The sequence below is a fragment of the Pinus tabuliformis genome, chromosome X, assembly GCF_031772625.1.
Source record: "Pinus tabuliformis cultivar Carrire ecotype Pingquan chromosome X, CPIR1, whole genome shotgun sequence".
In the NCBI taxonomy this organism is placed as follows: Eukaryota; Viridiplantae; Streptophyta; class Pinopsida; order Pinales; family Pinaceae; genus Pinus; species Pinus tabuliformis.
In genome coordinates, this window is record NC_142308.1 from 663,555,320 (window position 1) to 663,579,870 (window position 24,551).

General features: G+C 36.2%; 1 protein-coding gene across 1 annotated transcript in view; it reads left to right on the forward strand.

Annotated features, from left to right (window-relative positions):
• LOC149141711 (putative boron transporter 2) overlaps positions 1-22,707 on the forward strand; it is a 63,858-nt gene extending 41,151 nt beyond the window's left edge. The window contains exons 2-4 of the mRNA XM_089451308.1: positions 22,141-22,236; positions 22,334-22,471; positions 22,567-22,707. Of these exons, the coding sequence (XP_089307434.1) occupies positions 22,141-22,236; positions 22,334-22,471; positions 22,567-22,692 (360 nt within the window). The 3' untranslated portion in view covers positions 22,693-22,707. The remainder of the gene's footprint in view (positions 1-22,140; positions 22,237-22,333; positions 22,472-22,566) is intronic.
• The last annotated feature ends 1,844 nt before the right edge of the window (positions 22,708-24,551 follow it).

Consider the following 24,551-nt stretch of genomic DNA (forward strand, 5'->3'; position numbering starts at 1 on the left):
AGTTGTTATTTTTTAATGCATTGTGAAAACAACGAAATATTATATGCGATATGTATTAAAAATTAATTTGATTAACTATTTAATCAAATTAATTATCTTTCTTGCACTTATTTCTTGAATCACTAGATGATCTATATTGTTTAGCATATTAGAGAATATTTCAATTGCACATATAAAGATAAGTTAAATCCCGGGAAATAGATAGCTAGATATATATGTTTGCACTCTTTTATTTCTATTCATCACATCCATTTCACCTACATTATACTTCAAATTCCATTATATACTCTTAAATGGAAACTGGTCCCATTATCCCCAGTCAAAGCCACTATTCCAAATGGAAAAGGAACGGTTTTCAAGTTCCCAACTGGGTGGTTATCCCCAATGTTGAGGCAGCAACATTTTGAGCCTTCAACATTTTTGGCGCTAGAAGGAGGGCCTTGACTATGAATGGAAAAAAGGTTTGATCCTAAATCAAAAGGCCATCTAAAGAGTCACTCCCCCTCAAGATCTCCCCCAACTTCCAGATCTCATTCCAAATCACCTACTCCTAGACTGGAAGTTGTGAAAACAACCACAAAATCTCCTAGCACACTACCTAAGTCATCTGATCAACCTCCTTCTCAGGAGATACCTGAAGTTCAAACTTTAATTCAGAAATTAGAAGGAATTTCTATTTCAAAAGAAAAGCCACAACATTCTGAGTTTTCTGAAAGTAGTGTTTCCTCATCTTTTCAATCTACTTGTATTTTGACTCGTTCCCAAAGTGAGAAACTTGGGGTTACTCCATTTGAGTTTCCCTTACCTTCCCACCGAAGAAAGATGAAAAAATCTGAAACTCAATCATCCACTAGCGATATTTTATCATCTACTCCACCTCAAACACCTTCATTTCATACCTCATCACCATTTTCCTCTCCTCCAATCAATCCTCCCATTCATTCTCCCCCTTCTCAATTAACTGGTGTTGATTCAACCAGCACTAGCACAGGGGCTACTTCTTCTTCCACATAGTCAACCTCTTCTACTATTACAACTCCTTCTACTCAAGTTCCCATAATGGCAGGTAGACAACAAAACCCACCAGCAGCTAGACCATGGACTAATCCTGGAGTTGTTCAAATGGCAGCACCTCTCCATCCTCTACCTAAGCATCCTGAAAGATGGTTACCAAAGTTTAATCCTGACGATGGACTCCCTGTTGAAGAACATCTCCATAATTTTATGTTGTCCATTAATCTCAATGGAGTGGTAGAAGAATATTGTGTAGTAAGATTATTTCCATATACCCTTGAAGGATCTGCAGGTTCATGGTACTTCTCATTACCACCAGCATCTATCACTAGCTAAGATGTATTTGAAGACCAACTTTTGACTAAGTTTGGTGATGATCACACAACTGCTACTCTAATCAATGATCTCTCCAATCTTAAAGCTAATCCAAATGAGAAAATCAAGGATTTCAATTCTAGGTTTAATAAATTGTTAAACAAAATTCCAGATACCTCTAAATCTAGTGTTGATGTCCAAATCGAGTGGTATATTTATTCTCTTCCTTCCAATATCATAATTTTTGTAGATAGGGCTAATAGAGCCACTTTAGTAGATAACATGAAAGAGTCAATATCTGTAGAAAAAAGGATTCTTTCCTTAGAAAAGAAAACTGCTCAAGAAGAAAGAAAGACTAAGAAGGTTACCTTCAAAGAGGAACCAAAGAAGAAAACTCCCAAAGATCCTTTTGATCTAGAAGGATTACAAAAGGTCCTCAAATCGATGTCGAATGAAATGGTAGAAATAAAAAAGCAGGTAGCTGAGTCTTCTAAAAAACCTTTCAGATATTTTAGGAGAGCCCAAACATCAAACCCTCAGCCTCCTAATGTCATATCAAATGTTGAATCTGATCTAGAGGAGGATGAAGAAGAAACAACATTATCTGTCAATGATTCCCAAGATGAAGAAACAACTGAACTTCAGGGATTATGGGACTTTATTCTTCCTACTTTGGATAATGAAGAAGAACATGAAGCTTTTCTAGTTAGTACATAGAGTAAGGGTCCTGCAGATTCATCGCAATCAACCCAAAAGCAGAAATCTTCTACTCCTAGTACTAAGGACAAAGTTGCACCTAAAAAATCCCTTCTACATCTTCCGATTCAATTCCATCTTCTTCCAATTCTCCATCTACATCTAAAACTCTGGTTGTTTCTAACACCATAGAATATAATATAGTTGAGGATATGAAGAAGGTCAAGGCTAACATTTCCTTCTATGAAGTAGCTAAACTAAAGCAACAATAGAAATTTTTACTTAAAGAATTGAATGCAGTCCCTGCATCCCCTTTGCCCATTGTTGTTACTTCTAAAGCTTCTAAAGGAAAATTAAAACCCCCCATTGATCCTTCAGATAAGATTGATCCCACCAATGCCATCCTAATTGGAGATAGGTCAAACTCTCATACTCCTCCTTTCCTTATGACCTTTGAAATATTCAATAAGAATGTGCATAATTGCTTAGTAGACTCTAGGGCATCTTCAAATGTATTGCCTTATTTAGTTTGTCTTAAACTGAACATTGAACCCCAGAAGTCTATTGTACATATTGTTCAACTCAATAGAACCAAAGTGAAAGTGTTAGGGGAAATCAATTATGTTCTCATTATACTTTCTTCTAATTCTAAAGTTTTTCAAATCATTGATGTTCTAGTTGTTGATATTCTTGACTTTTACGGTTTAATTTTAAGCAAAGATTGGTCAAAGAAGTTACATGGTTATTTCGCTACTGATTGGTCTCATATGTGGCTTCCTTACAATGGTAAGCCTAATCAAATTCACATTGATTGAGAAAAGCACATGAAATATTCAGTAACTGACTTGGACGAGGAAAATGAACCAGTGGTATTCACCAATAACATTCTTGGGAACTACTATTTAGAGTCATTCTTGGGTAGTTTCAATGCACAAGAATCTCCTTTCAAGATTGATTCTGTCACCTCTCAAGTTGAAAATTTTTCATAGACAAACTCATCCATATGTGTAAATATTGTAGATAAACCAGTAGTTAAATCTTTGTTTTGGACTTTATATTTTGATGGTTCTCGATCCAATGATGGTGTTGGAGTAGGATGTATTTTAGTAAATCCTGAAGGAGAAAAAACAATGATAGCATGTAGATTAGAGTTTGAATGCACCAATAACATTGTTGAATATGAAGCTCTGGTTCAAGGTTTGTACAAAGCAATAAGTCTTAATGTCAAATACCTTCAAGTGTTTGGAGACTCTGAAATTGTTATTAAACAGGTGAGAAACACCATACATTGTGTCTCAAGCCACTTGAAACATTATCAATCTCTCATTCAAACTCTCACTTCTCATTTTCTAGCATTTAATATTTCTCCTATCCCAAGACTTTAAAGTGATAGTGCTGATCTGCTAGTTAATGTCACATCCAAACTGATCCCACCAGAGGATTATAGTCCAGATAGATTTTCCATTGAATTGATTTTTTACCCTTCAATTCCTGAAAATGTCACTAATTGGCATGTGTTTAATGATGACGAGGACATTTTAAGTTTCTTAACATCATAAGGGTCATATATTGATCAGGTAATCGATGAAGATGAGCATGACAAATAGATGAAGCAATCAATTGAGGAAAATTCCTTACCAAAGTCTATAGTCAAGCTTGAAGATTTATATGACTTAAAGGACAGATTTAAAAAGGTCACTAACTGCAAACTACAAATTTCAACTTTGAGGTTTGAATTGATAAACCTTGGATCTGATCTGAAACCTCAAAACATTAATTTAGGCCTAGGACTTTCATTAAATGAGAGATTGGCCTTTATTCATCTGTTAAAGAAATACAAAAAGGTTTTTGCTTGGAATTATGATGATTTGAAAACTTACAATTCCTCTATCATTCAACATACTATCCCAATGGTACCTAATGTTAAGCTTGTTCAGCAAAAGCTAAGGAAAATTCATCCCAATCTTGAAAATCAAATCAAGAGCGAACTGAACAAAATCCTCAAGGCCAAAATCATTTTTCTAGTGGGTTTCAAAACTGGTACCTGTCAAGAAGAAAAATGGTGATATTCGCATTTGCATTGACTTTAGAAATTTAAATAAAGCCTGTGAGAAAGAAAACTTTCCACTTCCACCCATGGAGCAAATCTTGCAACCAGTAGTAAGTTTGGAACTAATGTCTTTTCCAGATGGATTCTTAGGGTATAACCAAATCCTTGTTCATTCAGATGACAGATTAAAGACTACTTTCAGAACTAAATGGGGAACTTATGCATATCAAAAATGCCTTTTGGAATAAAAAATGCAGCAGTAACTTTCCAACAAGCTATGGACATTGCCTTTAGAGGTCCGATCAATAAAATTGTTATTGTTTACTTGGATGATATTGCTATATATTCCAAGAAAAGGAACAATCAATATCATGATTTAAAATAGATTCTTGAAAGGTGTATTAAATATGGGATTTCATTAAACCCCAAGAAGTCATACTTTGCACTTCGTGAAGGGAAACTTATAGTATTTATTGTATCCAAGGAAGGGATTTGCATAGATCCTGACAGAATCAAGGCAATTTCTGATATTCCTTTGCCTCATAATAAGAAACCAATGCAATCTTTCCTAGGATAGATTAATTTTGTGAAAAGATTTGTTCCGAATTTTTCTCAAATTGTCTTACCTCTATAAGCTATGATCGAGAAAAAATCAGTTTTTAAATGGGGACATAATGAAAGAGAATCATTTGAGTTAATCAAAAAAGCTATTATTGATGCTACCTCTTTAATAACTCCAAACTTTTCTGATCAAAGCATCTTGTATGCATTTTCTTCCAAGTTATCCTATGTTGCGGTTCTAACATGGATCAATGATCAAAAAATAGAGGCACCTATCTCCTTCTTCAGCTCCAACTTACAAGGAGCAAAGCTTAAATATTCAGAAGTGGAGAAACATGCCTTTGCAGGTTTTAAGTCTGTTAAACACATTAGGCATTTTATTTTGAAAACTCATACTAAAGTAATTGTCCCATTCCCATCAATAAGACATTTGCTTGTTCAAAAATAATTAGGAGAAGAGAGAGAAAATTGGGTCATTGCTCTGCAAGAATATGACATTGAAGTTAAACCTGCTAAAATTGTAATAGGTCAAGGTTTTTGCAGACTGATTACTAGAGCTTCTAATATATCAGTTGATGAGGAATTAGGTAACATTGTCCAAATATCTGAGGTATGCCTTACTGATACTGAATCTCAAGACACTTAACACAATTTTTATTTAAAGAATGGTTATGCTCCACCCGAACTCAATTACAAAAGTAAAAGGGCTTTAAGGCTGAAAGCCAATCAATATGAACTCATTGATGATGTGTTATTTAGAAAAAATTATGATTTGATTTTGTTAAGGTGCTTAGAAAAATCTGAAGCACAAAGGGTTTTGCAGGAATTACATGATGGACCAGCTAGTGGAAACTTTGGAGGAGACACCACCACTCACAAAATCCTACATACTGGATACCACTGGCCAACTCTTTTCAAGGATACACATGCCTATGTCAGAAAGTGTAAAAGTTGCCAAACTGCAACAAGAAGATAGAGAAAACCTGTCTTACCTCTTCAACCAGTCAACATTGAACAACCCTTTGAACAATGGGGATTGGATATTATTGGTGAGATTGTTCCTCACTCTTCTAAGCAACATAGGTTTATCCTTACTACTACAGATTATTTCACAAAATGGGTTGAAGTGATACCGCTTAAAGTAGCCAATTCTGACAATATCACTGAATTCATTGATCAATACATTATTACTAGGTTTGGTCTACCTAATGCACTCATTTTTTATAATTCATCTTACTTTTCAAGAAACAGTATGACTGAGTTTGCTTTAAAAAGAGGATTTAAACTTAAATATTCTACTAATTATTATCCCCAGGGAAATGGTTTAGTAGAATCAACTAATAAAAACCTCATTAGGATTATTAAGCAAACTATTGATCAAAGCCAAAAGAATTGGCATAAATCTCTAATTTTTGCTCTATGGGCTGATAGAATAACTAAGAAGGCCTCCATAGGTACTTCTCCTTTTAATCTAGTGTATGGGAAGGAGGTTATTCTCCCTCCTAATCTATTCCTTCTTTCATCAGCTCTGGTACAATTTATCGAAGAAAAAATTTCTTCCTCTCTATATTTAAGGATATCGTAAATACTTAAATTAGAAGAAGAAAGGGAAAAATCCAAACAAACACATGCTCACCATCAACAACTAGTAAAATATTCCTTTGATACAAGCTCAATTGATAAGAAAAATTTTCAAATTGGAGACTTAGTTCTGAAATGGGACAAGGCACATGGAGACAAAGGAAAACACACTAAATTTAAAAAATTGTGGCTTGGACCATTTCAAATTGTTAAGAAATTATGCTCTGTTAGGGCCTAAATCTACCTCAAGCTAAGAAAGGTAGGATCTAGGATAACATCAAACCATGTTTAACCTGGTAGCTAGCCCTACCAGCTCGAGAGAGGGCTCTCTCCTTGTCAATCTCAGCAAAATATGATCAATTAGGGCTTGAGATCACTAATTTGAATATTGATCTTAGGCTAGGTATGTGTGCAGAAAAGCCTGTTTGAATATAATGATGTTTTGTTGGCTCAAATGGAAAGGCAGATTTGGGTCTGGGGAATGAGGCTCAGTTTTGCAGAGATCTCTATGGGGCAAGGTAGGCAACTGATTTGGCACTTCAAATTGAATGAAATGGAGAGATTTAGACAAGTGAGGAGTTGAAGAGGGCAAGAAAACCTCAAGGATCCTCTTCAAACATCTGAAAACATCAATAACTAAGCAAACCCTAGGTAGAGCACTGAAATTCAATGGATTCTACCTTTATCCTTGTTTGTTTTAGTTAAGAAGAAACTAGAGAGATAATGGCATACATAAACACATATAAATTTACAATTTACAGAAGGAAACATAATACCAAAGCAAGATGCCACATGAATCCCATAAAGTGCTACAAACCCTGGTCTATTCCTTAGCCAAAACTGCTGAGATGAGTATACAATGAAGCTCCAAGCTTTCTCAAAAGTCCAACCATGCTAATGACTGAAAAAACATAAGATATAGGAAAACAACAACTCATCCTAGCCTCTAGGGTCAAGCTCATGAGTTTAGGAGCTGTTCCAACAAATTCTAAACTGAGAACTAAAATGTAGGCAGTGGAATAGCATGCCTCTAAAAACTAGGGAACTGATTCATTTAGTTGCAAACTACCTTTTCATGGATGAATCTACCTCTATGAGTAAAAATTCAACATAATTACATCAAGATCCATCAAATTACATTAAATTACATCATGAGTTTGAAATTAAGAAGGAGAAAAGTCAAATTGTCAAGAAACTAGGCGAAAAACAGAGTATTTTGGTCAAACTGAGCAAAATTTCTCCAATGCGCTGCACTGATTTCCCTATGCGTAGTGCCTTTTTGCATCTGCTTTTGGAGGCCTTCTCGGTGTCCAAATTTGCTCCAAGTGGACTTGTTGGAAAGTTCTGCCTATCTACTTTCCAGCACAAGTGGAATTTTTGAATTTGGCCTCCATTTTCCCCTCCAAAATTGAGTTCTCCCAAGACTGTTTCCTATGTGTCAAAAAAGGGGCAGAAAGGTCATTTTTGGAGTGTTTTCGACCTTTTTGGGGGCTCAAAACCTGTCAAAATATCTTGGCCATTGGTGAGCATGCATATTTTTCTAATGATAAATCCAAAAGTGTCGAGTTTTCGTCAAAAGGAGTTCCCCATCAAAAGCGAGCGCCAAGTGGCGCGGCGCATTGGGCAAAAAAACCTGTGTTTTGGCCCAGAAATTCCAAAAATGAAAAAAGTGTCCCAAATTTTTTGAAATTTGGGCTGAGTGTCCTCCATTAGGTGTTATGCTGATCCAAGGAAGCCTCAGCCAAGATCTAAAGTTTATCTTACGCTTTTTGCCTCCTCGATCTCTTCTTCAACTTGGCCTTCAAGTTCCTGATTCTAGCTTGGCACACCATATTCCTTGAAAAATAGTGATATGCCATGTTTCTCAACATATTTTTCTCATTTATGGCCTTCTCCAGCATCCTCTCCAAGTGGATATTAGTCCTCTCCAACCAAGACTCACGATCAGCATTGATTTCTTGCTTAAGTGTTGTGAACTTGACTTTCCTCCTTTTGGCAACTTTCTGGTTTTCTCGTATGTTTCTTAGCTCCATTATGGTTTGCCAATCCTCTAGTTGTTTGTTTCTTTGCTCCAGATATTTGACAATCCACTTGGCTCTTTGTAAATTGAGAGGCAAATGTTGAATGTCGGCTTGTTTCTCTTGGATGATCTCTCCAAGCTTTGAGCTTTGTGGGCCCAAATCAGTGTCATCACCCTGAATGAGAATGAAATCGGTCTCCTGCTCACATGAAGGCCCCTCATCATGTAATGGCCTATTGCCTTTGTCCTGAACCTATTGTGTTGATGAAGGAAGCGAGACCCCCAAGGTTAATTTTAGGGGCGAATAATCGCCCAAAGGCGAAATTTAAGGCTTTTTATATTTTAATGGGCGAATTTTTAATTAAAATAATAAATTTTTTTTATATAATTAGCCCATATTTTATTTAAAAATTAATTTATTTTTTATTTTTAGCCCAGGGCGGATAAATTAACCGAATCGTATTTGATCAAAATCGCCCCATTTTGATATTTGCGGAATCATATTTGATCAAAATCGCCCCATTTTGATATTTGCTCCCGGTTTGGTAGAGCAAGATCGCCATTTCTGATTTACAGTTTGGGTTTTCTGGTTTGGGAGTGGTTTGTGAGGGTCGATTTGGTCCCGGGAGTGGTTTGTGAGGGTCGATTTGGTCATGGGATGTTAGATTTGTTTTGAAATGGAGGGCGGCTCCCTGTTTTCACGGATTCAACCCGCTGTTTTGGTGTATATGGCTCCCTGGGTCCCTGTATAAAAATGGTTTTGAAATAGGTTTTTTCATCCTAGTTCACAAATCTAAATGTTCTAGTTAGCAGCAGCAGTTTCGGTGGGATATTCTTGCATTTTCAGATTTCAATCCGCTTATTCTTCTCTTGTTTTGGTATCCATTGTTTCTTGGATTTGAACGGCTCATGCCATTGCAGCAGCAACAACAACAGTCGGTATTTGACCGAATTGTTGGCTGAGCGCGAGAAATTAGGCCCCTTTATGCAGGTCCTACCCATCTGTAGCCAGCTTTTGAATCAGGGTAAGTTGGCTTCATATGTCTTGTTTTTCTTCAAGTTTGAAGTACAGGAGAAGATAGTTGCTGAGTATGATACAGATTATCAGTTGTTCTGGAAGGCCAAATTAGGTGGATTCATGCCTCTGCAGTTGGAACAGGGGTGATAATCACTTTGCCAGTGAACGTTGAATGCTTCCGTTGGTTTGGAAGCAAATATAACCGTGGCTCCAAATTGTTCTCACAAACCCAGAAATGCAGACTGCTAAAAAATATTAGATTTGTGTTGTCTAAAATGTGGCGCAGTAGTTATTTTTATTGGCAAAAGATAGGGTTGTAGGGCCCTTAAAGTATATGGGAAACATACAGCATCTGGACTTATGGAAACATGGAGCCTGGATCTTCCAATAGGTGGATCTGGGAAAAAATAGAAGAATTCTTGATTTCCCTTCCCAAGCAAAAAGTGTGAATGGCTGTTAATAGCCCCTTGCTGTTCCAAACATCATTTTATTTGCTTTACTGAATGGTCTGATTTATATTCCAACCTTTCTTTTTCACTACATGCTCCTTTTTCCAACCAAGATCATGTTACTCCACAGCGTTTAGTCGATGCAAATCATATATATATGGCATTTATTTCATGTATATTGGCAGTTGAACTTTTGCCAATATTTCTACGACAGCTATTATTGCTGATCAGATCTTGATTGTCTGCTGGTCACATTTTTGATTTTGGGATTGTCTAGTATAACTAACATTAGAAGGTTCTTTTCAAGAGTAAATGTTCAACTCATTATCTGATGTAGAGGTCTTTTATAAGGAGATGGCTGTTGAATGAGTTGAATTTTCCTTTTCCTTGTAACTTTGTTTGTGGCTTTCCTTGAAGAATGTCTGGACTTGTTTATGTTGATTAAGTAGCATCTTTCATCAAAAGGTCGTGTTGTGCATAGGCTTCAAAATTTTGCTTGCATGTAATGTTGTTTTGATTCATTCAGTTTGGATGTGTGATTGTATGTTTGAATCTTTGTCAACTTTATGGTCTTTAAGACTTATGCATTGCTACATTTTTAATGTTGTAAAGTAAGAAACTGAGGTAGGAGCTGTTGAGGAATGTGGCAGTATCTTGTAGTTTCTCAAGCTCATATTCTCATGTTCGTGTAAAAGGTATATTAACTCTGCTGATATTCAAGCATGGGATAAGTAGCCGTGATCTGCTTACTCTTTTTATTATTGTCTGTGTCCTCCCTTTTGTTGTGTTGTTGAGCTGGAAAGTTATCAGTACTTACCCTAAATATTACAGCATTTGGATGTTTGCAGTCTACCAGTATCCCAAGATGAATATTGTGATGGAGAAGGCAACTTCCTGCTTCTGATTCCCATGTATTGTTCGTGTTGGAAAGATCTAGGCAATGATTGTTGTATTGTTCATATTTTTCATTCAGCTTGATCTCGGTACAATTGTCTCAAATGTCTTTTATGGTGAGAGGGAGCGTTATAGTCATGTTGCCAAGTATGGGCTGGTTCATAGGGTTGAGTGGGGGAATTGGGTGTTTTCTTGCCTGAGTCATGGGTCAGTTAGCACTATTTATATCAAATGTGGCCTGAATGCTGTTTGAAACTGGAGATACTGATGACCTCAATGATGTGAAAAATTGGAGATACCGTATGGCCTCAATGGTGTTTGTAATCAAAATCTCGATTGAACACAGTGTCTGTATAGACTGTAGTTCAAGTTTTGTATAGACCTTTTGAAAAGTTTTCGAGGCAAGAAATCCGTTGTATTAATATTGTCTGATTTGTAATAGAGAAACTGCTATGAGGTGCTTTGGACTACTTGGGAATGAATTTTTGTCTCAGATGTCGATAGTCTGTACTGTGGTAGACAATAAGATGATTTCTTTTCTCAGGGATTGCAATTGCTTTCCGGAAGATGGGGTATACATGTTCATGGTACTTCTTTCGACATCAAGTTGATAAACCTTCCCTTAGACTTGAGTTTTGTTTGGTTCTTGTTCGTTGGGTGATGATAAAAAATGTAATATTCATTTGTATTTGTTGATTTTATACTCATGGAACTTGTTTCTTATTGTACTCAGTTCTTTTGATGCAAGAAAGAACAACAGACTAGTTTGAGCTTGAGGTACTTGAAGCGGCAGCAACTCTCTTCTCAAGCGGTATGTGTTCTAGTTCTCAAGTGTAATATGAGTAAATTTAGAATGTACTGCCGTTTGACAATACTTGTAAGCACTTTGAAGCAGTGGAATTTCATCAACACTACAGTGTTAGAGAAATCTGAGAGATTGCCTTTGGTCGTTTTTCCATAATGTATCTGATTTCACGACTGTTGTACCTACATGGTACTTGTAATGCACAGCAAACCAGGAAATACTTTATTGTATTGCCGCACTATTAGAAAATATAATTGTTGAAGTTACAGGCAGTATTGCTGCTTGAAAGCTAGGATTGATCCTGTCAGTTTTGGGCCTATAAACTGTTCTGCACCTTCGTTAGTGCTTCATTCATCAATGGATGAAATGCCTTCATTACTCAAACTACAACTTTCAACGATCTAAAGTTATATTACTTATTGTCCTAATAAAATTCAAGTTTATCATTTATAGCTTACGTGTGTGTAAGTTACATAATTAAAATCAAGGATGCTCCCTCATAAAATGGAAAGAAATAGCCAAACCAAAAGAAGGTTGAGAGTTTAAAAAAATACACACTATTATGGCAAGGCTGTAGTTTCCAAGAGCATATGGAAAGTAATACAGGGGCAAGTTTGTGGCATCAAGTCATAGGGCAAAAATATGTGGACCTATGATCTTTGGAGGAATGGATTAGACTTCCAAATAAAATTATTACAAATGTCTCAATGGTTAAAAGGCTCTTGTTCAATCTTTTCCTCTGCTGGGCAATTGGCAATGTGGAGAATAGGAAATGGATTGAATGTGAAAATAGGTGAAGACACCTAGCTCCACAAGATTAATGAAGAAACTATCAAGACCCTGGCAATGGCATACTCACTCAAGCTGATGTTATGTCCAAAATTGATCACCATATAGAAACAGCACTGGAAATTTGCAAGGTCAACAGGCTTGGAAGGAGGTTCAAAGGACAATCGAGATGGCTATGTTAACATATTACAACTAAGTACAATGTGGAGAATAGGAAATGGAGAGAAAGTGAGAATAGGTGAAGATCCCTAGGTGAGGTTTAAAAGGCTCCAGGAGATTAATGAAGAAACTATTAAGACCCTGCATAACAATGGCACACACTCAAGCTGATATTGTGGATCCAAATTTGACCACCATGCAGAAAACAACACTAGATATCAGCAAGGTCAACAGGTTTGGAAGGATATTCGTTTGACAATCGAGTTGGCTATGTTAACAACTTAACATATTGCAACTAAGTACAATCAAAATTAGAGATAAGGAGGATGAATTAAATTGGTCTAACAACCTTGATTCAGTCGGCTACACAGCAAAGTTTGGTTACAAAGCAGTGCTCACAGAGAAAACACAAGGGGAGCCAGTGTGCTGGTAGAGAAGCATATGGAAAATCAAAGACTAAGTCAAAACTAAGTTGTGTTTAGAAAAAAGATATTGAAATTTAACTGAGGATATAAACCTAGGATACCTACCACAGTCCGGGTAGAATTTGAATATTTTTCTAAATTCTTAACCAGACCATATAAGGGTTCCCCTACATATTAGCATCACTAGTTGTACTTTGTAGTCCCATTTACCTATCTGTCAGGCTTTATTTAGACTTAAATAAAATTATCTTGCCTTATATACATTGTTTCTCAGCCTTATATCTTATGCTACAAAATTAGATAGAACTTTGTAATAAAGGCAGGACAACCTTTCAATCTGAGTCTTGACTTGCAGCATCCTACAAGTTGGTTAGGCTTAAATTTTTCTGTTGGCAGGTATTGAACGATGATACTATATCTATAAAATATATTTCTTCTGTACTAACTGTATTGCCTAGAATATTTTGGTCATTGAAGTTGTGGGTTGTCAGGCTCTAATAGCCCACTTGGAGCACAACCCCTTGAAAAATTTGACTTTAAGAAGAATTACATGAGAAAATTGTTGTCACTTAGATGTCAGTAAAAACAGGTAGGGCTTTAGACTTTTGATCATAGTTGAGAACATTCCTGAGATAAATTTCTTTGATACTCCAGACTATAAAATTTCTGAGAATGCTGCAAAATGGAAAAACTGGAACTAGACATGCTTAAACCTTCTGCACTCCTCAAAATAGTTCCGCTTACACTGTTTGACTTATAAAACAGAGAATGCCAAGCCAACTGAGCAATGGCATTCATCAACTCCTATATCTTCAGACTTGATTGTTTCTCTTGAAGTCTCATCTTCCTAAGGCTAGTGATTGGTCAGAAAGAAGCCCTGACTTTCAGTAGATGAGCTTTTCTCTAAACAAACCTCTTGATGTGGAAGTAATAGTGGCTTTCCTTGACCCTGTCAAGACTTCCAAATTAAGCTTTCCATCTTATTATATTTTAACCATTTATTTTTCACATGCTAAGGGATGGAGGCTCTACCCTTTCCATACTTAGATTTCTGTTTGTTCAAATTTCTTCCTCAGGTAGCAATACCCTTTCATTTGGCTTAGCATTAGCTTTTGAGTTTTGGGCATGGTAGACATACTGTAAGCTGGCTTGGGAGGAGGGGACCAGGTCCTGAATCCTGTCAACCAACTTCTGTAGGAAATTAGGAATAATTCAAAGAAAGTGATGTTGTTTCAATGTTATACAAATGAATTATATTTTGTCTTAAAATTTAATAGTTTCCCATTATCATTGTTAAATAATTTTTGTGAAATTCCATTTTGCCTCAAAATTCAATTTCTGATATATGTTCTTTCAATGTTGACTCAACAATTATTTTGCAAAGTATAATTCTATTTTCTATGAACAAGTGAATTTATATGAAGCATATCTCAACGCTTGAAAACTGTTGATGCAGGTTTGCAGATCGATTGGAAATTTTACTTGTGGAATATTTAGTGAGATGTCAAAAGATAATCATGGGAAGAAACCATTAAGGCAAACAGATGTATTATCATACTTTCAAAAGGCTCCATCCAAAAATACACATTCTCTTCATGATTCAAGCTCCTTTGAACAATCTGTTACTGAGAGAGAGGTTAACTCTTGTGGAAATGCATTTGATATCCATACGATGGATGAAGAAATAGGTTCCTCAAGTGGTCAGGGTGAGATAAATGCAGTTTCAACAGAAATTGGTGATGAAAATGTTAAAGATTTTTCCTTGGAAAGTGACACAATCCATTCGCAGAAAAGGAAAAGAGGCCAGTGGGCCATAGGAAGACGATTCCAAGAAAATTGGGTCTCAAGTTTTCCATTTATTGAAGAAATACCTCCTACAATTGAGAAAGAGCTTTTCCGACAAGTTAGATGTATTGCGTGTAGTTGGAAAACTCAAAAGGAAGTGAAATTTCAGATGAAGCTAGATACGGTACAAAAGCATGCAGGAAAGGTGTATGAAAAGAAAATTGTAAATGGTAAAGAGAAATCTATTGTTAGATGGAAATCTTCCGAGGAATGTCGACATGTTGAATATGCAGAAGAATATAAAAAATATTTATTATGTAAGAGGAAACTTGAGGTGGACGGAGGAACCATCATATCTCTATTTGAAAAGACGATGGAAAGAAATTTGTTATCCAAGACGATACAATTGAGCACTGTATTTCACATCTTATCTAAAGGTCGTCCTATGACAGATTATCCAGATCACATGAAATTACTATCTTTTCTTCAAGTGCCAAACTTTCCATCTTCTCATTGGTCTGTAACTAGTGGTTGGGGATGGGCAGGATATCTAGCTCAAGTAGAAAAGGATGATTTGAAAGAGAAGATTGCAAATGCTAGGTTTTTGGCATTGTCTTTAGATGAGGTTACAGCTATAGATAATACTTCATGGATTTGCATGAGCATTTATATGGTTAATGACCATATTAGACATTCCTATCTACTTGGGATTAATAAGATGAGAGAGACTTCTACAGCTGAAAATATTTATGAACTTGTTCTTAATGGATTGAAGGAAAGTGGTATGGATGAATTAATGATTGCAAAAAAGTTGGTATGTGTTGGAGCAGATGGAGCAGCGGTAATGCAAGGACAAAGGAATGGCCTTTGTGTTAGGCTACAACTATCAGCTTCACCATATATGCTTAATATTCATTGTATGGCTCATAGGATGAATCTTGCATTTAAAATAGTAAGCAAGTTTCCATCAGTTTCAAAAGTTGAAGATCTTGTACGTGAGACTCATGCATACTTTTCTCGTAGTCCCAAACGATATTTAGAGTTTCAACAATTTGCAGATGGTATTACGGATGGAAAAAAACTATTGAAAGATGTTGATACAAGATGGATCTCATTAAATGGACCAGCTCAAAGACTATTTAGTGAGTTCAAATCTTTGGTAGGGTTGATGTATGAAAATCGCTATAATGTAGACAAAGCTCAAGATCTTCTTTCTCAACTAACTAATATAGAGACATTATTGACATTGGCTGGAATTCTTCCTATGCTACATGAAATGAATGTCCTCGTGAAAATGTCTCAGAATCGCACAATGTATATTGCGGAATACACAAATGCAAGAAAGTCAGCATGTCTTACATTGGATAATTTGTATATGATGCCAGGCTCTTTTACTGGTCCAGAGTTTAAAAGTTGGACTGAGATCATAAATATAGAAAATACTGAAAATTTTTTGACTTTTGATGAAAAAGGGATACTATGTATCGTAGTGCGTGGGTATATGGTTCCCTTTCATTATATTAGTAAGACAGGACGAATCACCAAAGATTGCCCCGTGTCAAGAGACCAATTTGATAATATTGTGATTTCAGTGAGACAAAATTTGATAGAAATTGCAAGATCACTATCATTAGAGATAAGAGAACGATTTCCTCGAGATGAATTGTTGGAGGCCATGTGTGTGGTATACCCTCAATATTGGAACAATTGTCAATGTCGAAGAACTTTAAAAGCTGATTTTCAAAAAAGATTAAAATGTTTAGTAGACCATTTTTGCAAGAAAGTCTGGATACATGGAGAACAAATTGAAGGTATTTTAGATTCATCAAAATTGTATCAACAAGGTGGACGCTTTGCTGAAACAATGTGGAAGCAATATCCTTTTTTGGAGAATCCTAATGAAAATGGTGCTATAACAAGATTATGGACTACTTTAAGTGCTAGCCAATACCTGCAAGAAAACATATCAGAATATTTCAAATTAGCAGATTTGTGTCAAACCATGATTTTGGGATCAGTGGAGGATGAGAGAATGTTTAGTGCATTATCATTCTTGAAGTCAAAGTTGAGGAACAAGCTTGATAAACATGTGGATACATGTTTAAGATTATATGTAACAAAGTATGACATTGACAGTTTTCCATATGAAAGAGCGCTAACTCTTTGGCGATCAGATTGTGATAGAAGGGGAGAAAACAATATAATAAATCTATCTAATGAACTTGATATAGAACATAATGTTTTGGAGGCTCATAATGACAGTTCATTTAGAGAAGATCATGTTCACAATTTAGAAAATGAGGACCAAGATGAGAACTGGGAAATTGAAATACCCTAGGACTCTTATTTTGGTATACATGTTCCATTGATCATGCAAAATTACTATATGTCAACTTCAGGTAAAAATAGGTTCTATATTTGTATTTTTCATTGTAACATTGCAGCAACATTATTTTGATGAGTGTTATTTTAAGATTGATGTTTCATATTTAATCATTACATTGTTTGTTTCTTATCTGTGACAGGAAATAAAGTTGGATTTGGTGAGGTTGGGACCTATTTCTTTTAACATAGATAGTGTCTGACTATTATTAAATGATAAATAACAAAATAAACAAGACTTTCAAGTCATTTGCTAGCCATTTCTTGTCAGTGATTTGTTAGCCATGTTTTCAAGTCTTTTAGGTACTAAGTTGTTCGGGTCCCCACATGTCCTTAGGACCATTAAGGGATGAGATAACATGAGTCAGTCCAACTCATGCCTCGAATTTACTTTTTACCTATTGATGTAAATGTTTTGTTACCACTTATCACCAACAAAATTCTACCATAACATAAACCAACTTGAAGACGACACTTCTCATCTTCCTTTTACATAAATGCTCTATGGATCTCCCTACTATACTTTTCTGAGACCAACGTCCCTTCTTGGTAGGTCTCTCCACCATACCACTAATCACACAATAGTAACTACTGCCTTCTATAAATCTCTCTAGTCTCAGTTATTTGTGTCCCTGTCACACTCGACCAATATAATCTTACAGGTCTACTTTTTTATCATATCTTTATTTTTTGTTATTTTGTGTATTTAACATTAGCACCATCCAAGAGTAACGAGTTAGTGTCCTTTGGATTTGATCTTTGATTTGAAATGAAGTCAGATTTGATCAAGCTGGGACCTATTTCTTTTCACATAGACAGTGTCCTAGTATTAAATGATAAATAACTAATTTAAGAAGTCTAACGCTAAGCAACAATGGGCTTATTCAAGTACATGAAATTGCGTTGATGTCTAGCTCTAATATCTTAGAAAATTTTAGCAGTTTGTTTGCTGCTTGTTTAGAGGATTTTGTCAAGTTTGAAATTTTTGGTTTATTTTGGTCATATTTTTTTAGTCGCTTGACTCATTTCATGCATAGATCGACAAATCTAGTTTTATTTTTATAATTATTGTTGTTTTCTTTATATATTTGGTGGTTTGAGGAAAGATATTTGATTTCCTTTCACTTTGTGGCATGATTTCAACATCTTCACCTTTTAGAATATAGTAAAATATTATTCTTATTTTATGTTTTCTTGGAAAAGAATTATTGATATTTGGAAAGGGAAATAAGCCCTAGGTAGCTAAGCGAAGAGAAAAATGGTCTATGTACTAGGTTCCTGCGCATTCATCGTAGGAGACCTATTGGCATGAGACCGACATTCCTTTTATGCAATTACACTTTTTCAAGGCGGAGCTGAGTTTGTTGACTTGGGAAGAACACTGACAGCTGATCATAATGCTAAGGAGATTATAATGTTGGTTTCAAAAACAGGATTGTGAAAATTGTTTGCACTAGTTCTTCTTTTGGTCATATACTACCAAATTTGTGTCTTGCTGATTTTTTACATTTGTAATGACCTTGTGCAGAGATGGTTTGAAGAGCCCGATGTTAGAGTGTGAAGACTCTCTACAAACCACAAGGACTACATTTTCTTGGAGGGCACTCAATGTTCTTGGTGTTGCTGAGTCTCTTCGCTCGAAGCGTAAATGGATACAATGGTATGGCCATAACATCACTTAATTTGATCCTCTTTACTAATCTCCTAATATCATTTCAATACATCAAATTGCTTTGTTTTCATGGAATCCAGAGATACATCAATAATGTTATTTTGTCTTGGAAATACTAAATTATTTTGTTTTGATATCACCCAGTTTGAGTTGTTCTTTGCAACTACCACTTGATCATTTAACAAGCATTTGAAATTCAAAGTGAAATAAAGCTCTTTTAGTTTTTTTCCAGAAGAAGATTAGATGTTGCACTTGGTACCATAGGCCTTGTAAAAGGGTTGTCCTCCATTTCAGTCTACGACAGTAGACTGATTTCTAACTGCTCCATGTACCCACATATGATATAATATTTTTCATTTTTGGCTTGCTGAATATACAAAGAGAAAATTGCTTAACAATATTGCTTAATTTGACAACAATTTTACTTTTATTTGATACAAGAGTGGAGGTAGTCTTAGATTTTACCTATTTCTCAGTAGTTGTTCTCCTTCGACAACAACATCATCCTTCAACAAATACATTCTAGCTTGTACAGAGGAAAGTCGATCTTTAGTAGAGGGCACATAAGAGATCCTCTAATGGAGGCGCAATAGTTTAGTAGGATCACTGGATGAAGCACATGTATGAATGTATTGTCTTCAATTAGGAAGGCACAGTTACCCATCCAGGGGAGGGCATGCATGAATGTCTATTTTGTGAATGGTGTAGTTTTCTAAGTGTGTTGGGTGCATGAGTTCATGCGTTTAGTCTACCCTACTGGGTCTTGTATTTGAAGCAGTGTTATCCACACGTGATGGTGATATCCACTAGGCTCATTAGGGTTAGGGATATTCGATGAAGCCAGATTCAATGGTTCAAGTCCTATAAATGCTAGATTGACGAATTACAAAGAAATGATTGGACACACATCTCACTCAAAAACGACGACTCAAAATCCCTATGGAACCTTGTGATATGTTGTTATGGATAGTGCTTACCTGTGACTTTATACCTCTACAACTTCAGTCGAGTTCTGTAGGGGGGAATTATAATTTCCCCTAGTGCTAATTCACCCTACTACTTGACCTCATGGAAGATCTGCTCAGATAGTGGAGCGCGAGGCTTGAGGTGGGGTGAGGTGCTTTTTATGCACACATGTGAACCCTTAAAAATGTCATTCCTAGGCTAGGGTGGAACAATCTATCTAGAATAGGTTTCTTGCTAGTTTTACACACTTACCTCATGCTATCCTCATGCTGTTCTGGCACTTCCTCTCATTCTGAGGATGGTATCCAGGGTAAACCCAAATTATTTGGGGTACGAGGCAATCAACAATACATTCATTAAGAGGTCAACATGTCACTTGTGAGAATTGGTCCTGGTTGTGGAGGGATAACATTCCCCCTCAATTGCTTGGGCTAGACCCAATTGACTAAAATGCTTTTTGCAAAATATATCCTGAGAAAACCCAGGGAACTTTGCCTCATTATGAGGATAGCACCTAGGCTTAAGCAAATTCCTTAGGGCCAAAGGCCATATCAACATGTCATTGGTGGGAATAGAACCATTGTAGGGAGGATAACAATCATTCCACCTAACCAGTGGAGCTAGACCCAATTGACATTAGATGTGTTTGCAATTAGACAAAGGTGTAGGAATTTTGGAAATGAGTTTTTTGGTGTTTTTGGACGCATCACTGCTTGTAGTGCTCAGGAGCACGAGTATTTCAAAGATCTAGGTTTTGTACCCTGACTTGTATATTAGCTGTGGGGATAAAAATACTATTGGCCTGTTGTAGTGTAGCCTGCATCATCTCACCAGTGAGTTTCTCTTTGGATACTAGTAAAACAGATGGAACCCTGTATAAGTAACATGATCAAGTATACCATGTTTAAAAAAAAAATATTTTACCACATTTGCTAAGGATTTGCACCATTGGTGTAGCTGGATTGTGGTGGTTCTAGTTCTTCAAGACTATTGAACAAAACTTTATTTGGAAATTAAGTTGTTTATGATTGTCAAATATGACTGATCATTTGAAATTCTTTGCCATCTATTGTTACTGACAGGGTATTTTATAATATTGTGCAATATGGCTTTCTATGCTTTATAGCGCAAGTATTTACTTGTTATGTTGATGTGTAGAGGATATGATATTCAAGTGGTTTTTATGTTTGTTTTGATGATAACATCTCAATGGTGATGGAACCCTATAGCTCAGGAAGCCTACAATGCTGGATTAGTGCTTAGTTCAAATAAGCATGACAATGAGAGGCCTTTTGAACATGATTGTGAGGTTATTGTTGATTCAAATATAACAAAAGATATGATTAATGTTTCTAGAGTAGAAGATACATTTGAGTGGAATTGTCCTTAGCTCAATTGTAATCGCAACGCTATGTCTTTATGTAAATTCAGTGACTGCAAAAAAATAGAATGGGTGTGGATGGTTTCTAAGGTTGAAAAGGAGATGTCAATATGGTGTAATAGATGGTTATCATCAAGGGGGGTAAGTTAGTGCTGGTGAAATCCCTACTTGAAGCCATCCCTGTGTACTGAGTGTTTTTTTCCTTTATTCCCAAACAGGTCCTGGAACAGGTAAGAAGACTTAGTTTCAGATTCCTATGGGCTGGGGACAAACAGAAAAAAGAATATTCCTCGGGTCTCATGGAAAAAAACTGTTGTTCCTAAAGAGCTGTGAGCATGGGACATTTAAAATCTCCATTGCTTGGAAAGAGCCCTGGCTGCTAAATATGTCTAGAGAATTATAGAAGGGAAGGGCTTATTGAGAAAGGTGGTGAGTTGAAGTACATACAGCCTCTGTCTGCTGAGGATTGTATAAGATCTCCAAATAAATCCTACAATAAATCTTCAGTGATTTGGAAGGTGGTGGTGTTGGCCTTTCCACTGATTGGAAGACAGTTGGTTTGAACTTTGGAAGGTTGGGGGTGGCAACAACACAAGGCAGGGGGATGATCCTTGGCTGCTTATAACCCATAATCCTTCTTTACATTCTCCCTTTGACATAAAATGCATGCTCCCATAGCCCAAACATGATAAGGCACTGATCTTGCCTTTCATCCACCACCTCAAAACATAGAATCCATTTTTTTTTCCTTTTTTGTTTTCGTTTCCATGCAATAACAGTACTTATTTTTCCACACAGGAAATGCTTGATGTGCCATTGTTATGCATTTCTGGAGCTTTCATTCGGGCAACAATGATTGCAGTGCTTTATTATTTTGATCACAGCGTTGCATCCCAACTTGCCCAACAAAATGAGTTCAACTTAAGAAAACCTTCTTCATACCATTATGACTTCTCTTAGGGTTTTTGGTATGCAAATTACCACAGTAAATATATATTATTTAGAACTATGTTGTAATTTTTGTCAGGGTTCATGTTTAGGTTCAACTATCACTGGCTACCCTATTCTGGAAGAGCTTTTGCTCTCCTGAAGACATCTTGATCTAACTCTTCATTCTTTGTTTTCACCTCCATAAAAAATCTCTAGTGGATTCATAAATTTTCCTTTTATTGTGACAGATTATTTTATGTGGTATTGTTGGCATACCTCCTTCAAATGGTGTTATTCCTGAATCTCCAATGCACATGAAAGGCTTAGCTACCCTCAAACATCAGGTACCAATATATTGGAATTATCAATTGCAGCTTCTCAGGGAAAAGACACAATTCAGACATTTTATAGACAAGTAACTTACAAGTACTTTTGTTACAGTTGGTGCTTAGCAAGTTAGTGACAACAATCTGGAAAAGTATGCAGAAAAATTCAACCTTAGGGCAATTATACAGAAACATGCAAGAAGCCTATGAGCAAATGCAGACCCCAATGGTTTATCAGCCTCCACCTGCCTTGGTAATGGTCTTATTTTTGAGTTTGGGTGTTTCATTTTATCTAATTTTCCTCTCCCTTTATTTATTTGTCTTGTCATGTCCCAACCATTTATGCAGGCACTTAAGGAATTGAAAGAGACCACAATTCAGTTGGCCGCAAGTACTGGGAATATGGATGCCCAGTTGATGAATCAATTTTTAATGTTGACAAGGACGTGGATGACCTGCTTCCTGTTGAGGTGAAAGAACAACAATTGAGTAATTTGTTGCAATCTCTGATGGTGGTTGGCTGCCTTGCAGTAATGCCCATCATTAGAAAGATCCCAACTTCTGTGCTTTGGGGTTACTTTGCCTTCATAAACTTGTGTTATTGGTCTGTTTTCCCATCGGGAAAATCAATAATGCAAGGTCAAATCAGTTGTGAATGATTGATGGCATAATGAAAAGGCGAACCTTTACTCAAAAAAATAATAATAGATCATTTTTTATAAATGTAGCTTTAGAATGATCTTGCTTTGAAGTAGAGACTAAAATCAAGGAAATGGTAGGAAGCCTACAATGCTGGATTAGTGCTTAGTTCAAATAAGCATGACAATGAGAGGCCTTTTGAACATGATTGTGAGGTTATTGTTGATTCAAATATTTTTTCAGCAGAAAAATAAAGCATGGAGTGAACATTTAGTGCACAAATATCCCCTGTTTTAATGGATGACTAAAACCAGGAGGCCTTACAACCATATATGTAAAGTCAAGTCAATGGTTCTACATGGTTCAGTCATTTAATATACTCAAAACTTTAGCCCAAAAATTAATACAATATAAGTCTGCTCTAGAATACAACAGAAGCAAAATAGATCACATATACGCCCTTCCCACACTCATTTCTTCTGCTAATTTTGGACACTGACTACCATTTCAGTTCTGGGCATTTTTGTGGTATTGATGTTTGGCCCAACGGATACCAGCCGAAGTCCCTTCCTTCACCATTTTGGCCCCAGCAGACGCCACACATTTCATCTTCTTGTTAGTTGTTATAATCTGCTAATCTGGTCAAGACCACAGACTTGTTTTTCTGTGCTGTGTCCTAGTCGTTGTATGAATAATCCCACTGCTTAGGCCCATGTAAGCCCAAATGAATTTCTACGCTCATTGGAAGCCATTAATGCAATCAAATACTGTTCACACAGCGCTTCAATATTTCTAAAATAGTTAAATTGATGTTCACTAGAAGTGTAACAGAGGAACTGAAACTATGAACAGGTTGGACAATCATTGTTGATTCAAATATAACAAAATATAACAGGTTGGATACATTCAATATAACAAAAATATAACAAAATATATTCAAATATAACAGGTTGGATACATTTGAGTGGAATTGTCCTTAGCTCAATTGTAATCGCAGCGCTATGTCTTTATTTAAATTCAATGACTGCAAAAAAATATAATGGGTGTGGATGGTTTCTAAGGTTGAAAAGGAGATGTCAATATGGTGTAATAGATGGTTATCATCAAGGGGGATAAGTTAGTGCTGGTGAAATCCCTACTTGAAGCCATCCCTGTGAGCAAATGCAGACCCCAATGGTTTATCATCCTCCACCTGCCTTGGTAATGGTCTTATTTTTGAGTTTGGGTGTTTCATTTTATCTAATTTTCCTCTCCCTTTATTTATTTGTCTTGTCATGTCCCAACCATTTATGCAGGCACTTAAGGAATTGAAAGAGAGTACTTTGAGACATTTGAGAAGGAAAGGGCCAGTGAACTAGGTTTCTTTGGTTTTTAGTGCATTTGTTTGCATTCTATATTTGTAGAGGTTACATCTCAGATTAAACTTTGAGTTGGGATCATGCTCTGGCCATCAAAGCATTTGAATGTTGGCGGTTTTACACCCCTTTAAAGTTTTGCAGCGATCTTTTGATTAGATCTTCGATGTAAGACTTCACGGAAGTCAAAAACTGGCAGGCAGAAAAAGTCCTGCATGTTGTACTGACAATGAGATGTCTAGGGTAGTTTAAAATAACTTCTTGTTTCTTTGAATAAATCTTCTTGTAATACTAGAGAGGCCACTCAGTTTTGGTGATATTTTCAGTGCTTTGTTTAGT